Source organism: Oncorhynchus keta, chromosome 3 (assembly GCF_023373465.1).
Source record: "Oncorhynchus keta strain PuntledgeMale-10-30-2019 chromosome 3, Oket_V2, whole genome shotgun sequence".
Classification (NCBI taxonomy): domain Eukaryota; kingdom Metazoa; phylum Chordata; class Actinopteri; order Salmoniformes; family Salmonidae; genus Oncorhynchus; species Oncorhynchus keta.
The window spans coordinates 25,863,988-25,884,830 of NC_068423.1; the positions used below are offsets into that span (position 1 = coordinate 25,863,988).

General features: G+C 40.8%; 1 protein-coding gene across 1 annotated transcript in view; it reads right to left on the bottom strand.

The window, feature by feature from the left end:
• Window positions 1–12,832: 12,832 nt before the first annotated feature.
• kif20ba (kinesin family member 20Ba) overlaps window positions 12,833–20,843 on the bottom strand; it is a 44,200-nt gene continuing 36,189 nt past the window's right edge. Inside the window, exons 30-33 of the mRNA XM_052485929.1 lie at window positions 20,131–20,205; window positions 19,410–19,527; window positions 15,025–15,164; window positions 12,833–14,007 (exon numbers count right to left, since the gene is read on the bottom strand). Coding sequence (XP_052341889.1) covers window positions 13,978–14,007; window positions 15,025–15,164; window positions 19,410–19,527; window positions 20,131–20,205 — 363 coding nt within the window. The 3' untranslated portion in view covers window positions 12,833–13,977. The remainder of the gene's footprint in view (window positions 14,008–15,024; window positions 15,165–19,409; window positions 19,528–20,130; window positions 20,206–20,843) is intronic.

A 20,843-nucleotide genomic window follows, 5' to 3' on the forward strand; every position in this document is an offset into this window, starting at 1 on the left:
CAGGATATTAAACCTCCTCCATGTATATCTCACTAGGTCAGGGTATTAAACCTCCATGGATATCTCACTAGGTCAGGGTATTAAACCTCCACCATGTATATCTCACTAGGTCAGGTATTAAACCTCCACCATGTATATCTCACTAGGTCAGGGTATTAAACCTCCACCATGTATATCTCACTAGGTCAGGGTATTAAACCTCCACCATGTATATCTCACTAGGTCAGGGTATTAAACCTCCACCATGTATATCTCACGAGGTCAGGATATTAAACCTCCATGTATATCTCACTAGGTCAGGATATTAAACCTCCTCCATGTATATCTCACTAGGTCAGGGTATTAACCCTCCACCATGTATCTCTCACCAGGTCAGGATATTAAACCTCCATGTATATCTCACTAGGTCAGGATATTAAACCTCCTCCATGTATATCTCACTAGGTCAGGGTATTAAACCTCCTCAATGTATATCTCACTAGGTCAGGATATTAAACCTCCTCCATGTATATCTCACCAGGTCAGGATATTAAACCTCCATGTATATCTCACTAGGTCAGGATATTAAACCTCCATGTATATCTCACTAGGTCAGGGTATTAAACCTCCTCAATGTATATCTCACTAGGTCAGGGTATTAAACCTCCTCCATGTATATCTCACTAGGTCAGGATATTAAACCTCCATGTATATCTCACTAGGTCAGGATATTAAACCTCCATGTATATCTCACTAGGTCAGGGTATTAAACCTCCTCCATGTATATCTCACTAGGTCAGGGTATTAAACCTCCATGTATATCTCACTAGGTCAGGATATTAAACCTCCATGTATATCTCACTAGGTCAGGGTATTAAACCTCCTCCATGTATATCTCACTAGGTCAGGGTATTAAACCTCCATGTATATCTCACTAGGTCAGGGTATTAAACCTCCTCCATGTATATCTCACTAGGTCAGGGTATTAAACCTCCACCATGTATATCTCACTAGGTCAGGGTATTAAACCTCCACCATGTATATCTCACGAGGTCAGGGTATTAAACCTCCTCCATGTATATCTCACTAGGTCAGGATATTAAACCTCCATGTATTACTCACTAGGTCAGGATATTAAACCTCCATGTATATCTCACTAGGTCAGGGTATTAAACCTCCTCCATGTATATCTCACTAGGTCAGGGTATTAAACCTCCTCCATGTATATCTCACTAGGTCAGGGTATTAAACCTCCATGTATATCTCACTAGGTCAGGGTATTAAACCTCCTCCATGTATATCTCACTAGGTCAGGGTATTAAACCTCCTCCATGTATATCTCACTAGGTCAGGGTATTAAACCTCCTCCATGTATATCTCACTAGGTCAGGGTATTAAACCTCCTCCATGTATATCTCACTAGGTCAGGGTATTAAACCTCCTCCATGTATATCTCACTAGGTCAGGGTATTAAACCTCCTCCATGTATATCTCACTAGGTCAGGGTATTAAACCTCCTCCATGTATATCTCACTAGGTCAGGGTATTAAACCTCCTCCATGTATATCTCACTAGGTCAGGGTATTAAACCTCCATGTATATCTCACTAGGTCAGGGTATTAAACCTCCTCCATGTATATCTCACTAGGTCAGGGTATTAAACCTCCTCCATGTATATCTCACTAGGTCAGGGTATTAAACCTCCTCCATGTATATCTCACTAGGTCAGGGTATTAAACCTCCTCCATGTATATCTCACTAGGTCAGGGTATTAAACCTCCATGTATATCTCACTAGGTCAGGGTATTAAACCTCCTCCATGTATAGCTCACTAGGTCAGGATATTAAACCTCCTCCATGTATAGCTCACTAGGTCAGGGTATTAAACCTCCTCCATGTATATCTCACTAGGTCAGGGTATTAAACCTCCTCCATGGATATCTCACTAGGTCAGGATATTAAACCTCCATGTATATCTCACTAGGTCAGGATATTAAACCTCCATGTATATCTCACTAGGTCAGGGTATTAAACCTCCTCCATGGATATCTCACTAGGTCAGGGTATTAAACCTCCGTGTATATCTCACTAGGTCAGAATATTAAACCTCCACCATGTATATCTCACTAGGTCAGGGTATTAAACCTCCATGTATATCTCACTAGGTCAGGGTATTAAACCTCCACCATGTATATCTCACTAGGTCAGGGTATTAAACCTCCTCCATGGATATCTCAGTAGGTCAGGATATTAAACCTCCATGTATTACTCACTAGGTCAGGATATTAAACCTCCTCCATGTATAGCTCACTAGGTCAGGGTATTAAACCTCCACCATGTATATCTCACTAGGTCAGGGTATTAAACCTCCATGTATATCTCACTAGGTCAGGATATTAAACCTCCACCATGTATATCTCACTAGGTCAGGGTATTAAACCTCCACCATGTATATATCTCACGAGGTCAGGGTATTAAACCTCCATGTATATCTCAAGAGGTCAGGGTATTAAATCTCCTCCATGTATATCTCACTAGGTCAGGGTATTAAACCTCCACCATGTATATCTCACTAGGTCAGGATATTAAACCTCCATTCATATTTCACTAGGTCAGGATATTAAACCTCCATTCATATCTCACTAGGTCAGGGTATTAAACCTCCTCCATGTATATCTCACTAGGTCAGGGTATTAAACCTCCTCCATGTATATCTCACTAGGTCAGGGTATTAAACCTCCATGTATATCTCACTAGGTCAGGGTATTAAACCTCCTCCATGTATATCTCACTAGGTCAGGGTATTAAACCTCCATGTATATCTCACTAGGTCAGGGTATTAAACCTCCACCATGTATATCTCACTAGGTCAGGGTATTAAACCTCCACCATGTATATCTCACTAGGTCAGGGTATTAAACCTCCTCCATGTATATCTCACTAGGTCAGGATATTAAACCTCCATGTATATCTCACTAGGTCAGGGTATTAAACCTCCACCATGTATATCTCACTAGGTCAGGGTATTAAACCTCCTCCATGGATATCTCACTAGGTCAGGATATTAAACCTCCATGTATATCTCACTAGGTCAGGGTATTAAACCTCCATGTATATCTCACTAGGTCAGGGTATTAAACCTCCTCCATGTATATCTCACTAGGTCAGGGTATTAAACCTCCTCCATGTATATCTCACTAGGTCAGGATATTAAACCTCCTCCATGTATATCTCACTAGGTCAGGGTATTAAACCTCCATGTATATCTCACTAGGTCAGGGTATTAAACCTCCTCCATGTATATCTCACTAGGTCAGGGTATTAAACCTCCATGTATATCTCACTAGGTCAGGGTATTAAACCTCCTCCATGTATATCTCACTAGGTCAGGGTATTAAACCTCCTCCATGTATATCTCACTAGGTCAGGGTATTAAACCTCCTCCATGTATATCTCACTAGGTCAGGGTATTAAACCTCCATGTATATCTCACTAGGTCAGGGTATTAAACCTCCTCCATGTATATCTCACTAGGTCAGGATATTAAACCTCCATGTATATCTCACTAGGTCAGGGTATTAAACCTCCTCCATGTATATCTCACTAGGTCAGGGTATTAAACCTCCACCATGTATATCTCACTAGGTCAGGGTATTACACCTCCTCCATGGATATCTCACTAGGTCAGGATATTAAACCTCCATGTATTACTCACTAGTAGGTCAGGATATTAAACCTCCTCCATGTATATCTCACTAGGTCAGGGTATTAAACCTCCATGTATATCTCACTAGGTCAGAATATTAAACCTCCACCATGTATATCTCACTAGGTCAGGGTATTAAACCTCCACCATGTATATCTCACTAGGTCAGGGTATTAAACCTCCACCATGTATATCTCACTAGGTCAGGGTATTAAACCTCCTCCATGTATATCTCGCTAGGTCAGGGTATTAAACCTCCTCCATGTATATCTCACTAGGTCAGGGTATTAAACCTCCACCATGTATATCTCACTAGGTCAGGGTATTAAACCTCCACCATGTATATCTCACTAGGTCAGGGTATTAAACCTCCTCCATGTATATCTCGCTAGGTCAGGGTATTAAACCTCCTCCATGGATATCTCACTAGGTCAGGGTATTAAACCTCCATGTATATCTCACTAGGTCAGGGTATTAAACCTCCTCCATGTATATCTCACTAGGTCAGGATATTAAACCTCCTCCATGTATATCTCACTAGGTCAGGGTATTAAACCTCCTCCATGTATATCTCACTAGGTCAGGGTATTAAACCTCCTCCATGTATATCTCACTAGGTCAGGGTATTAACCTCCTCCATGTATATCTCACTAGGTCAGGGTATTAAACCTCCATGTATATCTCACTAGGTCAGGGTATTAAACCTCCTCCATGGATATCTCACTAGGTCAGGGTATTAAACCTCCTCCATGTATATCTCACTAGGTCAAGGTATTTAAGTCTCCACATATCCACTAATTCCAATATATCCATGACATTCATGATTTCCTGAAGGTGATAGTTTGTAGTGTGATTTCCTTTCCGGTCCATAGAGGTATTTAAGACCGTATTAAAATCTCCCACCATAATAATAGAGTCTAGTGTTGCTTGTCGAGTTGATAGATTCTTATATATATTTTCAAAGAAGCCTGGATCATCATTATTCAGACCGTACAGGTTAATGAGTCATATCTGTTTATTGTCCAATAACATATTTAAAATCATCCATCTACCTTGAGGATCTGTTTGGACAATTTGCACATTTGGATCAAAATTATTGTTAATTAAAACCATCACCCCTTTTGAATTTCTTTGCCATGGGAGAAGTATATTTTGCCCCCCCCAGTCCTTTTTCCACAAAATGTAATCTAAAATGGTTGAATGAGTTTCCTGTAAACAATAGATATTATATTCCTTCTCTTTTCGCCAGGTAAATACTGATCGTCTTTTCTTATCTGTTAAGCCATTACAATTGTAACTGGCTATACTTAATTCACCATAATGAGACAACTTTCAATTCTATTTATCAAAATATCTGTTTGTAAATGTACCATTAAAAAGTAACATGATGATGGAGTGTCTATATAAGCTGTACCATGATATTTGCATTGCTACTAAGTAAACCTCCAATTGGTCCCCACTATTCCACCCGCTAAAAGCCCTCATCATCCCGAGTTGGGTTGTCATCCCAATGCCCGACAGACCACCCCCGACCCCCTTTATCCCATAGCCCTGAAAAGACTGGGAACCATCCTTCGAAAAGAGCACACGGTGCCATTTACAGAACAGAAGTAGATCAACCGCCAAATGCATTTCCGTCGCCCTCACTTCGATTTATATTATATATAGCAATCAGCTGCCAGCTCTTAGCAAACTGTTGGAAATAATTGTGTTTGGCCAAATACAATGCTATTTAGCTGTAAACAAATTAACAACAGATTTTCAGCATGCTTATAGAGAAGGGCACTCAACATGTACTGCACTGACACAAATGACTGATGATTGGTTGAAAGAAATTGATAAGAAGAAGATTGTGGGAGCTGTACTATTAGATTTCAGTGTAGCCTTTGATATTATTGACCATAACCTGTTGTTGAATTTTGTTAAAGTGTTATGGCTTTTCAACCTCTGCCATGTCATAGATTCACAACTATCTATCTAATAGAACTCAAATAACTTTTCTTTAATGGAAGCTTCTCTCATGTCAAACATGTAAAGTGTGGTGTACCACAGGGTAGCTCTCTAGGCCATCTACTCTTTTCTATTTTTACCAATGACCTGCCACTTGGATTAAACAAGGCATGTGTCCATGTATACTGATGATTCAACAATATAAGCATCAGCAACCACTGCTAATGAAGTCACAGAAACCCTTAACAAAGAGTTGCAGTCTGTTTTGGAATGGGTGGCCAGTAATAAACTGGTCCTGAACATCTCTAAAACTAAGAGCATTGGATTTGGTACAAATCATTCCCTAAATTCTAGAGCTCAGCTGAATCTGGATTAAATTGATTAAATATGGGGAGAGGTCTGGCAGTAATAAAGAGATTGAGATACCCTGCTTTGACCTAGTGCTTTGACCTAGTGCTTTGACCTAGTGCTTTGACCTAGTGCTTTGACCTAGTGCTTTGACCTAGTGCTTTGACCTAGTGCTTTGACCTAGTGCTTTGACCTAGTGCTTTGACCTAGTGCTTTGACCTAGTGCTTTGACCTAGTGCTTTTTTGACACCACATCCCAAAAAGCAAGTCCTGCAGGCTCCAGTTGTCTTATCTTGATTATTGGCCAGTCATATGGTCCAGTGCTGCAAGGAAAGACCCAGTTAAACCCCAGCTGGCCCAGAACAGAGCGGCAAGTTTTGCTCTTCATTGTTTAAAAAAAAAAAAAAAAAACTTTATTTAACCAGGTAAAAACCCATTGAGGTTAAAACAGTCTTTTGTGATTGCGACCTGGCAAGAAGGCAAAACGGGGAAATAGCAGCGTGTCCATAAAACATTATAGAAAACACAGAATACACGCAAAAGACAACATGTCACAAGTTAAAGATACAATTGAAGATTCGAAACCGCAGCTGTCACAAACAGTGTTGTTTCGATCAGAGTCTTAAAAACAGGCGAGGACACCAACTCACCAAACGTTAATATCTTTTGAAACATGTTCCTGGATGAAGGGGCATTATGGGAAAATGATTTGTTTCTCCATCTCAGTTCTAGCCTTAAGAACAAACAAGGACAGCAGCGACTGTGAACGAAGACTGTATTGAGTGACTGATCTGGTCAGTAAAGAACAGAGATACAAAGGGAGTTGTCCCATCAATGCTTTGTACACAAAAGTGCCTTGAACATTATCCTTTCTGACTAACATTGAAAAACAAGATTTGTGCCTAAAATAGAAACGCAATGTCACTTATAAATGTGCTGTTTAAAAGTAATCTTTTCATCTTACCAAATCCCAAGATAGTTATAGGAGGTGAACCTATTAATTTTCTGGCATTTTATAGATAAAATCTGTAAGAGACTCCATCGGGTTTCTTTCAAACCATACATGTTGTTTTCCTTGCATTTTAAGCACATGTTTATGCCATGTCGTAAATGAACAACAGATTTTCAGCATGCTTATAGAGAAGGGCACTCAACATGTACTGCACTGACACAAATGACTGACGATTGGTTGAAAGAAATTGATAATAATAAGATTGTGGGAGCTGTACTGTTAGATTTCAGTGTAGCCTTTGATATTATTGACCTGTTGTTGGAAAAAAAAAAAACATATTTGTCCAAATCCCAAGATAGTTATAGGAGGTGACCCTATTCATTTTCTGGCATTTTATTGATCAAATCTGTAAGTGACTCCCATCGCTTTTCTTTCAAACCATACATTTTGTTTTCCTTGCATTTTAAGCACAAGTTTCAATTCGAAAGGCTGCCTTTGAATAACATCAAAAGCCAAATGTAAGTCTTGAAAAGCCTTCTCAATATTAGATACGCATAAATAAATGTGTCATCAGCATACAGATGGAGATTTGCAGAGTCAGTCTTTCCTATATCATTTACATAAGTGTAAAAATTATCAGACCTAAAATTGAGCCCTGGGGAACTCCTTTTCTAAGCCTTGTAAACTCAGATTCCATACCCTCCTGAGCTACACACTGTGTTCTGTCAGAAAGGCAGTTTTGGAACCAATCCTATGCATCAACACTTAAACCAACTTTTTTTTGTTGTCTATACAACCACGGGGCATGGTCAACCGTGTCAAAGGCCTTCGATAAGTCAATAAAAAGTGAAACACTGAGTTTTCTTGTCCTGAGCATCTAGAATATGACCTATAACCTTACTTATTGCAGTAATTGTACTATGCTTGGTTCTAAAATCGAGATAAAACTGAGTTATTATAAAGAAAGTCTTTCAACTGGTGAGTTCACCAGGTTTTCCAAAACTTTTGCCAGTGCAGATCGTTCAGATATGGTCGCCACCCTTATGTAGGCTGCTTTCCAGACTTCTGGAATGGTATTCCTCGCCAATGAAAGGGTTGATATACGAGTGAGGGACAGCAATGATCTCTGTGCCAATTCATAGAAAATAAGGGTTCAATTCATCCGGACCAGACACTTTCTTAATATCAATAGATTTGAGTGTCTTTAAAACTTCTGAAAGCTCAATCTCTGTAAAAATGCAAGATGAACCATAATCAGAGGGCTGATATAAATACTATTCATGCCAGTCTCTGTTGGTTAAGAGTTGAGGAGAGACTGACTGCATCACTTCTTTTTATAAGAAACATTAATGTGTTAAATCCCAAATTGTTTGTATAGTCAACTGACACACAGTTATCCCACCAGACATGCCATCAGGGGTCTTTTCACAGTCTCCAAATCCAGAACAAATTCAAGGAAGCGTACAGTATTATATAGAGCCATTATTGCATGGAACTCCGTTCCATCTCACATTGCTCAAATAAACAGCAAACTTGGTTTAAAAAATAAATAAAGCAATACCTCACACCACAACGCCTCTTCCCCATGTGACCTAGATAGTATGTTTGTATGTATTGGTATTGATATGTAGGCTACATGTGCCTTTAAAAAAAAAAAAGGTATTTCAATTGATGTAGTTCTGTCTGAGCTGTTCTTGTCTATTCATGTTCTGTATTATGGTTCATGTTTTGTGTGGACCACAGGAAGATTAGCTGCAGCTTTTGCAACCGCTAAGGGGGATCCTAATAAAATACCAAAAGTTTCCCGATGAGGCCTTTGGATGAAGGCTCCTTCCCTTCTCTCCTGGTTCACAAAGCACTAAGCACTCTGAAAATCTTTTAGCTGGATTTCGATGGTGCTGTAATATATAATTAGCTGACTATAAGGCCCGTCTCTGGGTCTGAGCTGATATCAACTGCCAAACCCAGAACTCTTGCCAGATGATTATCTTCCTCATAGCTATCTCATTTCAAAACACGATTGTGCTATGAATGAGAATCAGGCTCATTATATCACTTCCACACATTTACAGCTTAGCAGAGAAAGAAAAAGCACAAGAACCCCCCCCATGCTAGATGAACGGCCATAACTGTGACATCCGTCCCAGAACAAAACCGTTTCAATACTGCCAGCCCAGGCAGCTGCCTTGTCTTGATGTGTCACTTAATCATTTAGCGTATTCGGATGCAATTCAAATATTCTATGAATAATTTTTTTTTTTTTAAAGAAACATCCATTATGTCCCAAAAACAGTGATTGCTGAGCTGATTTCAGAGTACACAAACAGATGGTCACAATACTTGGAGTGGTTTGGATGCAATACAGTGAAGGAAAAAGTACCCAATTGTCATACATGAGCAAAAGTACTTTCATAGAAAATGACTCTGGTAAAAATCACCCAGTAAAATTCTACTTCAATAAAATTTGTTTTTTTTTTTAAATAACTTAAGTATCAAAAGTAAATGCAATAGCTAAAATATACTTAAGTATCAAAAGTAAAAAATAATTTCAAATTCCTTATATTAAGTAAACCAGACGGAAACCTTTTTCTTTACGGAGAGCCAGGGGCAAAACTCAGTGCATGTGTTTAGTGAGTCCTCCAGATCAGAGGCAGTAGGGATGACCAGGGATGTTCTCTGTTTAGTGAGTCCTCCAGATCAGAGGCAGTAGGGATAACCAGGGATGTTCTCTGTTTAGTGAGTCCGCCAGATCAGAGGCAGTAGGGATGACCAGGGATGTTCTGTTTAGTGAGTCCTCCAGATCAGAGGCAGTAGGGATGACCAGGGATGTTCTGTTTAGTGAGTCCTCCAGATCAGAGGCAGTAGGGATGACCAGGGATGTTCTGTTTAGTGAGTCCTCCAGATCAGAGGCAGTAGGGATGACCAGGGATGTTCTGTTTAGTGAGTCCTCCAGATCAGAGGCAGTAGGGATGACCAGGGATGTTCTGTTTAGTGAGTCCTCCAGATCAGAGGCAGTAGGGATGACCAGGGATGTTCTGTTTAGTGAGTCCTCCAGATCAGAGGCAGTAGAGATGACCAGGGATGTTCTGTTTAGTGAGTCCTCCAGATCAGAGGCAGTAGGGATGACCAGGGATGTTCTGTTTAGTGAGTCCTCCAGATCAGAGGCAGTAGGGATGACCAGGGATGTTCTCTTGATAAGTGCGTGAATTTTCCTGTCCTGCTAAGCATTCAAAATGTAGTAAGTACTTTTAGGTGTCAGGGAAAATGTATGGAGTAATAAGTACATTATTTATTTAGGAATGTAGTGAAGTAAGTTGTCAAAAAATATAAATAGTAAAGTGATGATACCCATAACTACTTAAATAGTACTTTAAAGTATTTTTTACTTAAGTACTTTACACCACTCAGTATATACTTAGTTACTGTAGCTAGCCTCAGTCACTGCAATAATTCAGCAAACTAGAAAGTTAGATTTTAGTAGGCAAGGGTTTGTATGCACAACACTTAAAACAATGGATGGCTCAACCAGGTTATAGTGTTTTATTAAACCACCTGGGTATATGTTAGCAGTACAGTATTACAAAGGAATAGTAGTGTTTTATTCAACCATCTTGGTATATGTTAGCAGTACAGTATTACAAAGGAATAGTAGTGTTTTATATTCAACCATTTTGGTATATGTTAGCAGTACAGTATTACAAAGGAATAGTAGTGTTTAACTATTAAAAGAATCGTAGTGTTTTATTCAACCAACTTGGTATATGTTAGCAGTGGTATTGAAAAGGAGACTGGGAAAGACATTTAGATTAATTTAGTAAAAAAAAAAAAAAAAAAAAAAAGAGCAGTTTGTGATGGTGTTCCGTCTTATCCCAGATACTACGCTGATTAGCAGATCTGATTGAATAGGGCCCTATATCTACGTTGCACCATGCCTTATCAACAAAAATAGAACTTGGTAGTGGTTGTCCCTAGTGAGATATTCATTCTGCTCTACAAAAAGAAACTAGTGTTTTTTTTTTTTTTTTTACATGAACATTGTTGAGATGATCACAATAAAGTACTAAATCCCAAGATACTTATAGGAGGTGAACCTATCAATTTGCTGGAATTGTATAGTTGACTCAATGTGTTAACTTTCAGGGAAGAGAAAACCATGCATTTTTGTTTTCCTTGCATTAAGTTTCAATTGGAAAAGCTGCCTTTGAATAACAGCAAAAGCCTGTAAGTCTGTACTGTAAGTCCTGAAAAGCCTTCTGAATATTAGATACGCATAAATTAATAACTGTGTCATCAGCCAGCATACAGATGGGTTTTTTTTCACATGAACATCTGAGATGATCACAGTAAAGTACTATACTGTGTTTTTATAAGACACTATACTGTGTTTTTATAAGGCACTACACTGTGTTTTTACATGAACATCTGAGATGGTCACAGTAAACTACTACACTGTGTTTTCATAAAGTACTATACTGTGTTTTTATAAAGTACTACACTGTTTTTTAAATAAAGTACTACACTGTGTTTTTATAAAGTACTATACTGTGTTTTTATAAAGTACTATACTGTGTTTTTATAAAGTACTATACTGTGTTTTTATAAAGTACTACACTGTGTTTTTATAAAGTACTACACTGTGCTTTTATAAAGTACTACACTGTGCTTTTATAAAGTACTACACTGTGCTTTTATAAAGTACTACACTGTTTTTATAAGGTACTACACTGTGTTTTTATAAGGTACTATACTGTGTTTTTATAAAGTACCATACTGTGTTTTTACAAAGTACTATACTGTGTTTTTACATGAACATCTGAGATGATCACAGTAAACTACTACACTGTGCTCTTATAAAGTACTATACTATGTTTTCATAAAGTACTATACTGTGTTTTTATAAAGTACGACACTGTTTTTATATAGTACTATAATGTGTTTTTATAAAGTACTACACTGTGTTTTCATAAAGTACTACACTGTGTTTTTATAAAGTACTACACTGTGTTTTTATAAAGTACTACACTGTGTTTTTATAAAGTACTAAACTGTTTTTATAAAGTACTACACTGTGTTTTTATAAAGTACTACACTGTGTTTTTATAAAGTACTACACTGTGTTTTTACAAAGTACTATACTGTGTTTTTACATGAACATCTGAGATGATCACAATAAAGTACTAAATCCCAAGATACTTATAGGAGGTGAACCTATCAATTTGCTGGAATTGTATAGTTGACTCAATGTGTTAACTTTCAGGGAAGAGAAAACCATGCATTTTTGTTTTCCTTGCATTAAGATTCAATTGGAAAAGCTGCCTTTGAATAACATAAAAGCCTGTAAGTCTGTACTGTAAGTCCTGAAAAGCCTTCTGAATATTAGATACGCATAAATTAATAATTGTGTCATCAGCATACAGATGTGAAAAAACATGAACATCTGAGATGATCACAGTAAAGTACTATACTGTGTTTTTATAAAGTACTATACTGTGTTTTTATAAAGTACTATATTGTGTTTTTACAAGGTACTATACTGTGTTTTTATAAGGTACTATACTGTGTTTTTACAAGGTACTATACTGTGTTTTTACATGAACATCTGAGATGGTCACAGTAAAGTACTATACTGTGTTTTTATAAAGTACTACACTGTTTTTATAAAGTACTACACTGTTTTATAAGGTACTACACTGTGTTTTATAAAGTACTACACTGTGTTTTATAAAGTACTACACTGTGTTTGATAAAGTACTACACTGTTTTTATAAAGTACTATACTGTGTTTTTATAAAGTACTATACTGTGTTTTTATAAAGTACTATACTGTGTTTTTATAAAGTACTATACTGTGTTTTTACATGAACATTGAGATGATCACAGTAAAGTACAATACTGTGTTTTTACATGAACATCTGAGATGATCACAGTAAAGTACTATACTGTGTTTTTATAAAGTACTATACTGTGTTTTGAGATGATCACAGTAAAGTACCATACTGTGTTTTTATAAAGTACTATACTGTGTTTTTATAAAGTACTATACTGTGTTTTTATAAAGTACTATACTGTGTTTTTATAAAGTACTACACTGTGTTTTTATAAAGTACTACACTGTGCTTTTATAAAGTACTACACTGTGCTTTTATAAAGTACTACACTGTGCTTTTATAAAGTACTATACTGTGCTTTTATAAAGTACTATACTGTGCTTTTATAAAGTACTATACTGTGCTTTTATAAAGTACTATACTGTGCTTTTATAAAGTACTATACTGTGCTTTTATAAAGTACTATACTGTGCTTTCATAAAGTACTATACTGTGCTTTCATAAAGTACTATACTGTGTTTTTATAAAGTACTATACTGTGTTTTTATAAAGTACTATACTGTGTTTTTATAAAGTACTATACTGTGCTTTTATAAAGTACTATACTGTGCTTTTATAAAGTACTACACTGTGCTTTTATAAAGTACTACACTGTGCTTTTATAAAGTACTACACTGTGCTTTTATAAAGTACTACACTGTGCTTTTATAAAGTACTACACTGTGCTTTTATAAAGTACTACACTGTGCTTTTATAAAGTACTACACTGTGCTTTTATAAAGTACTATACTGTGCTTTTATAAAGTACTATACTGTGTTTTTATAAAGTACTATACTAAATCTTCAGATTCCTGCATCACCACGATGATGTTCTGGACTGAGAATAATAAAACGTGATTATATTCTGTTAAATCATATTATACATGGCACAGAATGGAGAGAAATAATCATAATATGTGCAACGTTAAAGACGTAGAAATACAATAGAATGAAGTGACAAATGAAGACTATATGAAAGAAAACAGGCAGCTAAGAGGAAGAGGAAGTGACTTCAGAAAATACACGTCTTCTGGAAAGAAAAACAGCCTTAACAATAAAGTAAAACTTCAAGATGTCCTTCATAAAAAAAAAAAAATCTATTAATTCATTTCCCTGTACCATAAAGAGCAGCGTCTTTGACTTCGGTCCGGAGTTCTCTCTTGACGATGAGATGGTCACTCTTTCTCGTCTGGAACTCCACTGATCTGAGACAGAGGTTTTACAACCAAAGTTAATCAACAAGTACCTCTTACATGACACCCACCATATCAACCTCAAATTAATGGGAATCACTATCCGCAGGATAGGACCTGAGCCTATAGGTTTGCCTTCGTGCATACCTTTTAATTTGGGTACACATCTGCGATAAACAACATACATTTTTAGGGCGGATATCAACAACCCTGCTGATAAATAAATGTTTTAAAAATGTTTTTTTTTTTTTTACAATAGCGTCTATAACGACTTCTTGATACAATATTATATAAATAAGTTCTACAAATTGGACTACTTCACTGTCAGTTTTGGTTGAGTATAAACCAATCAGAAGAGAGAAAGCTCATTGAAACCATGTAGAATTTATTTGTAGCCATCCTAGGGGGTCCTGCACTACTCATCAGGGGTTGGAACCGATCGTTTCGTTCTGAACAGAACCATTATTTTTAAAATTCTGTTCCACTGTTCCAATCGGCAAAATAAAGTTCTGAACCGGTTCGAACCCCCCCCCAAAAAGTACCGGTGTATATTGTTCCATTCTGTTCCTTTTTTTGAATTAATCTGAAAAATCGACAGTTGTTTACATTTAGTTAATTAAATGACTTCATAGAGCAGGCAAGCTAGTTGTTTACATGCATGATGGACAAACAAGTGTGGCCTATGGCGCAATATACAACTATAGAAAAATGCCCGTAACCTAAAAGAACGTTATTAGCTGGTTGCCATGCTTTTAAAATAACGGTTCTGTTCTGGAACACTATAGATAACTTCCATTCCCACTTCCATTCCCGGTTCCGTTTCTGTTCCTTGAAAAATGTCATTTTCCAGTGTTCTGTTCCCTGAACCGGTTCCAACCCCTGCTACTCATAAAACATATTTAAAACTTGTATTATTCAGAAACATTAAATACAGCTATACCATCAACAATAAGACAAATATTGTGATATACTTTGGCCATATTGCCCAGGCCTAATCAGACGGACGTGTAGCTGGCTGTGGGTTCTCACCGGGAGGGAGGATAAGTCTATCGCGGAAGAGATCTCTGGTCTGTACAGCTTCCACTTGGACTTCATGGGTCTGAAGCTCATGGACGACCCCCCTTCCGTCTCTGGGGATTTCCCGCTCACCAATCCCATTATCTTTTTAGCTGCAGAGAGAAAGAGGGACATAAGGGCTTTTAAAAAAGCTGAGCAGCATAGGCCATTAAAAAGTTAAAGCCAGAGCAAACCATTAGTGTAGGCCAGAAAAAAACTAGCCTGGGTGCCAGTCTGTTTCCGAACACTCTTGTCTACTCCTAATGGAATTGCTATGCTTGACAAGGACAATGGAGTAGAGACAGGGCAGCATCCATTAACTAACTGTGGACTGAGAGAGACCAGACAGCATCCATGGACTAGTTCTGGACAGAGACCAGGCAGTATCCATGAACTAACTGTGGACTGAGACCAGGCAGTATCCATGGACTAGTTCTGGACAGAGACCAGGCAGTATCCATGAACTAACTGTGGACTGAGACCAGGCAGTATCCATGGACTAGTTCTGGACAGAGACCAGGCAGTATCCATGAACTGACTGTGGACTGAGAGACCAGGCAGTATCCATGGACTAACTGTGGACAGAGAGAGACCAGGCAGCATCCATGAACTAGTTCTGGACAGAGAGAGACCAGGCAGTATCCATGAACTAACTGTGGACTGAGAGAGACCAGACAGCATCCATGGACTAGTTCTGGACAGAGACCGGGCAGTATCCATGAACTAACTGTGGACTGAGAGACCAGGCAGTATCCATGAACTAACTGTGGACTGAGAGACCAGGCAGTATCCATGAACTAACTGTGGACTGAGACCAGGCAGTATCCATGGACTAGTTCTGGACAGAGACCAGGCAGTATCCATGAACTAACTGTGGACTGAGACCAGGCAGTATCCATGGACTAGTTCTGGACAGAGAGAGACCAGGCAGCATCCATGAACTAACTGCGGACTGAGAGACCAGGCAGCATCCATGAACTAACTGTGGACTGAGAGACCAGGCAGCATCCATGGACTAGTTCTGGACAGAGAGAGACCAGGCAGCATCCATGAACTAACTGTGGACTGAGAGACCAGGCAGTATCCATGAACTAACTGTGGACTGAGAGACCAGGCAGCATCCATGAACTAACTGTGGACTGAGAGACCAGGCAGCATCCATGAACTAACTGTGGACTGAGAGACCAGGCAGCATCCATGAACTAACTGCGGACTGAAAGACCAGACAGCATCCATGAACTAACTGCGGACTGAGAGACCAGGCAGCATCCATGGACTAACTGTGGACTGAGAGACCAGGCAGCATCCATGGACTAGTTCTGGACAGAGAGAGACCAGGCAGCATCCATGAACTAACTGCGGACTGAGAGACCAGGCAGCATCCATGAACTAACTGTGGACTGAAAGACCAGGCAACATCCATGAACTAACTGCGGACTGAAAGACCAGGCAGCATCCATGAACTAACTGTGGACTGAGAGACCAGGCAGCATCCATGGACTAGTTCTGGACAGAGAGAGACCAGGCAGCATCCATGAACTAACTGTGGACTGAGAGACCAGGCAGTATCCATGAACTAACTGTGGACTGAGAGACCAGGCAGCATCCATGGACTAACTGTGGACTGAGAGACCAGGCAGCATCCATGGACTAACTGTGGACAGAGACCAGGCAGTATCCATGAACTAACTGTGGACTGAGAGACCAGGCAGTATCCATGAACTAACTGTGGACTGAGAGACCAGGCAGCATCCATGGACTAGTTCTGGACAGAGAGAGACCAGGCAGCATCCATGAACTAGTTCTGGACAGAGACCAGGCAGCATCCATGAACTAACTGTGGACTGAGAGACCAGGCAGCATCCATGAACTAGTTCTGGACAGAGAGAGACCAGGCAGCATCCATGAACTAACTGTGGACAGAGAGACCAGGCAGCATCCATGAACTAACTGTGGACAGAGAGACCGGGCAGCATCCATGAACTAACTGTGGACAGAGAGACCAGGCAGCATCCATGGACTAACTGCGGACAGAGAGACCAGGCAGCATCCATGAACTAGTTCTGGACAGAGAGAGACCAGGCAGCATCCATGAACTAGTTCTGGACAGAGAGAGACCAGGCAGCATCCATGAACTAACTGTGGACAGAGAGACCAGGCAGCATCCATGAACTAACTGTGGACTGAAAGACCAGGCAGCATCCATGAACTAACTGTGGACAGAGAGACCAGGCAGCATCCATGAACTAACTGTGGACTGAAAGACCAGGCAGCATCCATGGACTAGTTCTGGACAGAGAGAGACCGGGCAGCATCCATGAACTAGTTCTGGACAGAGAGAGACCAGGCAGCATCCATGAACTAACTGTGGACAGAGAGACCAGGCAGCATCCATGAACTAACTGTGGACTGAAAGACCAGGCAGCATCCATGAACTAACTGTGGACAGAGAGACCAGGCAGCATCCATGAACTAACTGTGGACTGAAAGACCAGGCAGCATCCATGGACTAGTTCTGGACAGAGAGAGACCGGGCAGCATCCATGAACTAACTGTGGACAGAGAGACCAGGCAGCATCCATGAACTAACTGTGGACTGAAAGACCAGGCAGCATCCATGGACTAGTTCTGGACAGAGAGACCAGGCAGCATCCATGAACTAACTGTGGACAGAGAGACCGGGCAGCATCCATGAACTAACTGTGGACAGAGAGACCAGGCAGCATCCATGAACTAACTGTGGACTGAAAGACCAGGCAGCATCCATGAACTAACTGTGGACTGAGAGACCAGGCAGCATCCATGGACTAGTTCTGGACAGAGAGAGACCAGGCAGCATCCATGAACTAACTGTGGACTGAGAGACCAGGCAGTATCCATGAACTAACTGTGGACTGAGAGACCAGGCAGCATCCATGAACTAACTGTGGACTGAGAGACCAGGCAGCATCCATGAACTAACTGTGGACTGAGAGACCAGGCAGCATCCATGGACTAACTGTGGACAGAGACCAGGCAGTATCCATGAACTAACTGTGGACTGAGAGACCAGGCAGTATCCATGAACTAACTGTGGACTGAGAGACCAGGCAGCATCCATGGACTAGTTCTGGACAGAGAGAGACCAGGCAGCATCCATGAACTAGTTCTGGACAGAGACCAGGCAGCATCCATGAACTAACTGTGGACTGAGAGACCAGGCAGCATCCATGAACTAGTTCTGGACAGAGAGACCAGGCAGCATCCATGAACTAACTGTGGACTGAAAGACCAGGCAGCATCCATGGACTAGTTCTGGACAGAGAGAGACCGGGCAGCATCCATGAACTAACTGTGGACAGAGAGACCAGGCAGCATCCATGAACTAACTGTGGACTGAAAGACCAGGCAGCATCCATGGACTAGTTCTGGACAGAGAGACCAGGCAGCATCCATGAACTAACTGTGGACAGAGAGACCGGGCAGCATCCATGAACTAACTGTGGACAGAGAGACCAGGCAGCATCCATGAACTAACTGTGGACTGAAAGACCAGGCAGCATCCATGAACTAACTGTGGACAGAGAGACCAGGCAGCATCCATGAACTAACTGTGGACTGAAAGACCAGGCAGCATCCATGGACTAGTTCTGGACAGAGAGAGACCGGGCAGCATCCATGAACTAACTGTGGACAGAGAGACCAGGCAGCATCCATGAACTAACTGTGGACTGAAAGACCAGGCAGCATCCATGGACTAGTTCTGGACAGAGAGACCAGGCAGCATCCATGAACTAACTGTGGACAGAGAGACCGGGCAGCATCCATGAACTAACTGTGGACAGAGAGACCAGGCAGCATCCATGAACTAACTGTGGACTGAAAGACCAGGCAGCATCCATGAACTAACTGTGGACAGAGAGACCAGGCAGCATCCATGAACTAACTGTGGACTGAAAGACCAGGCAGCATCCATGAACTAACTGTGGACAGAGAGAGACCAGACAGCATCCATGGACTAACTGTGGACTGAGAGAGACCAGGCAGCATCCATGAACTAACTGTGGACAGAGAGAGACCAGACAGCATCCATGGACTAACTGTGGACTGAGAGAGACCAGGCAGCATCCATGGACTAACTGTGGACAGAGGGATTGTGGCCGGTTATATTGAACATTAAGGTGTGTTTTGTTCAACTGCAGATGTTACTTTGACTCCAGTTTGGTTTCAGTTTCTGGCTCTTTGGTCATGATGATGATGATGATCATGTAGTCTGTGCTCTCTACTCTGCAGTGCTGTTCTGTGTGGGATAGACGGTCATGCTGTCAGTGTAGACTTGCACCAAGCCATTCCGTGCTGCTGTTAGCGTCAACTCTTACCTTTGCTACCGAAGACTCCGATCTTCTGCATCGTTCCTTCTTTCCTGCTATGCAAGCTGGACTGGGAGTCCTGGGGCCTTATGGATCCCTGGTCTTCACTGCCCCTGGCCGGAGATGGCTGTAGATGGAGGAGAAACCATGACATAAATTAATAAATAAATAAAAACGTAAGTAGGCAAGTCGGTTAAGAACTATAATTCTTATTTACAATGACGGCCTACACCGGCCAAACCCGGACGACGCTGGGCCAATTGAGCGCCGCCCTATGGGACTCCCAAATCACGGCCGGTTGTGATACAGCCTGGATTCGAACCAGGGTCTGTAGTGATGCCTCAAGCACTGAGATACAGTGCCTTTAGACCGCTGCACCACTCGGGAGACCCAAAGTAAACCAATAAGTAATATAAAAGACTAAAGGTGAGATGATATACTTTATTATCCCCGAGGGGAAATCTGACAGAGCATCCACATAAACACATCGATTGACACAACGTACACTGTTAACACTGTCATCATAATGTACACCCCCTCCACACTCACACAAACTGGCATGAGTTCATGCCAGGCAAGGCAAGGATGTGACAAGGTGACACATCCACATGATGAGACCCTACAGGCCAGGCTCCAGTCCATTATCATCAGCCTCAGATTAAACAGATTTATTGACAGGGTGACAAAGTCATGTTTGTATCTGTTCAAACATAAAAGCTGTGTGTCTCACCACCTCTTGATGCACAGCCAGTTTAGGAGCCAGTCTGGTTCTGGGGTTTCTATGGTTCTCCTTGTGCACCTCATCCTGAGGAACACCAGGGAGAGAGAGGTGAGATTTAGGAGACCAGGGAGAGAGAAGTGAGATTTAGGAGACCAGGGAGAGAGAAGTGAGATTTAGGAGACCAGGGAGAGAGAGGTGAGATTTAGGAGACCAGGGAGAGAGAGGTGAGATTTAGGAGACCAGGGAGAGAGAGGTGAGATTTAGGAGACCAGGGAGAGAGAAATGAGATTTAGGAGACCAGGGAGAGAGAAATGAGATTTAGGAGACCAGGGAGAGAGAAATGAGATTTAGGAGACCAGGGAGAGAGAAATGAGATTTAGGAGACCAGGGAGAGAGAAATGAGATTTAGGAGACCAGGGAGAGAGAAATGAGATTTAGGAGACCAGGGAGAGAGAAGTGAGATTTAGGAGACCAGGAGAGAGAAGTGAGATTTAGGAGACCAGGGAGAGAGAAGTGAGATTTAGGAGACCAGGAGAGAGAAGTGAGATTTAGGAGACCAGGGAGAGAGAAGTGAGATTTAGGAGACCAGGGAGAGAGAAGTGAGATTTAGGAGACCAGGGAGAGAGAAGTGAGATTTAGGAGACCAGGGAGAGAGAAGTGAGATTTAGGAGACCAGGGAGAGAGAAGTGAGATTTAGGAGACCAGGGAGAGAGAGGTGAGAT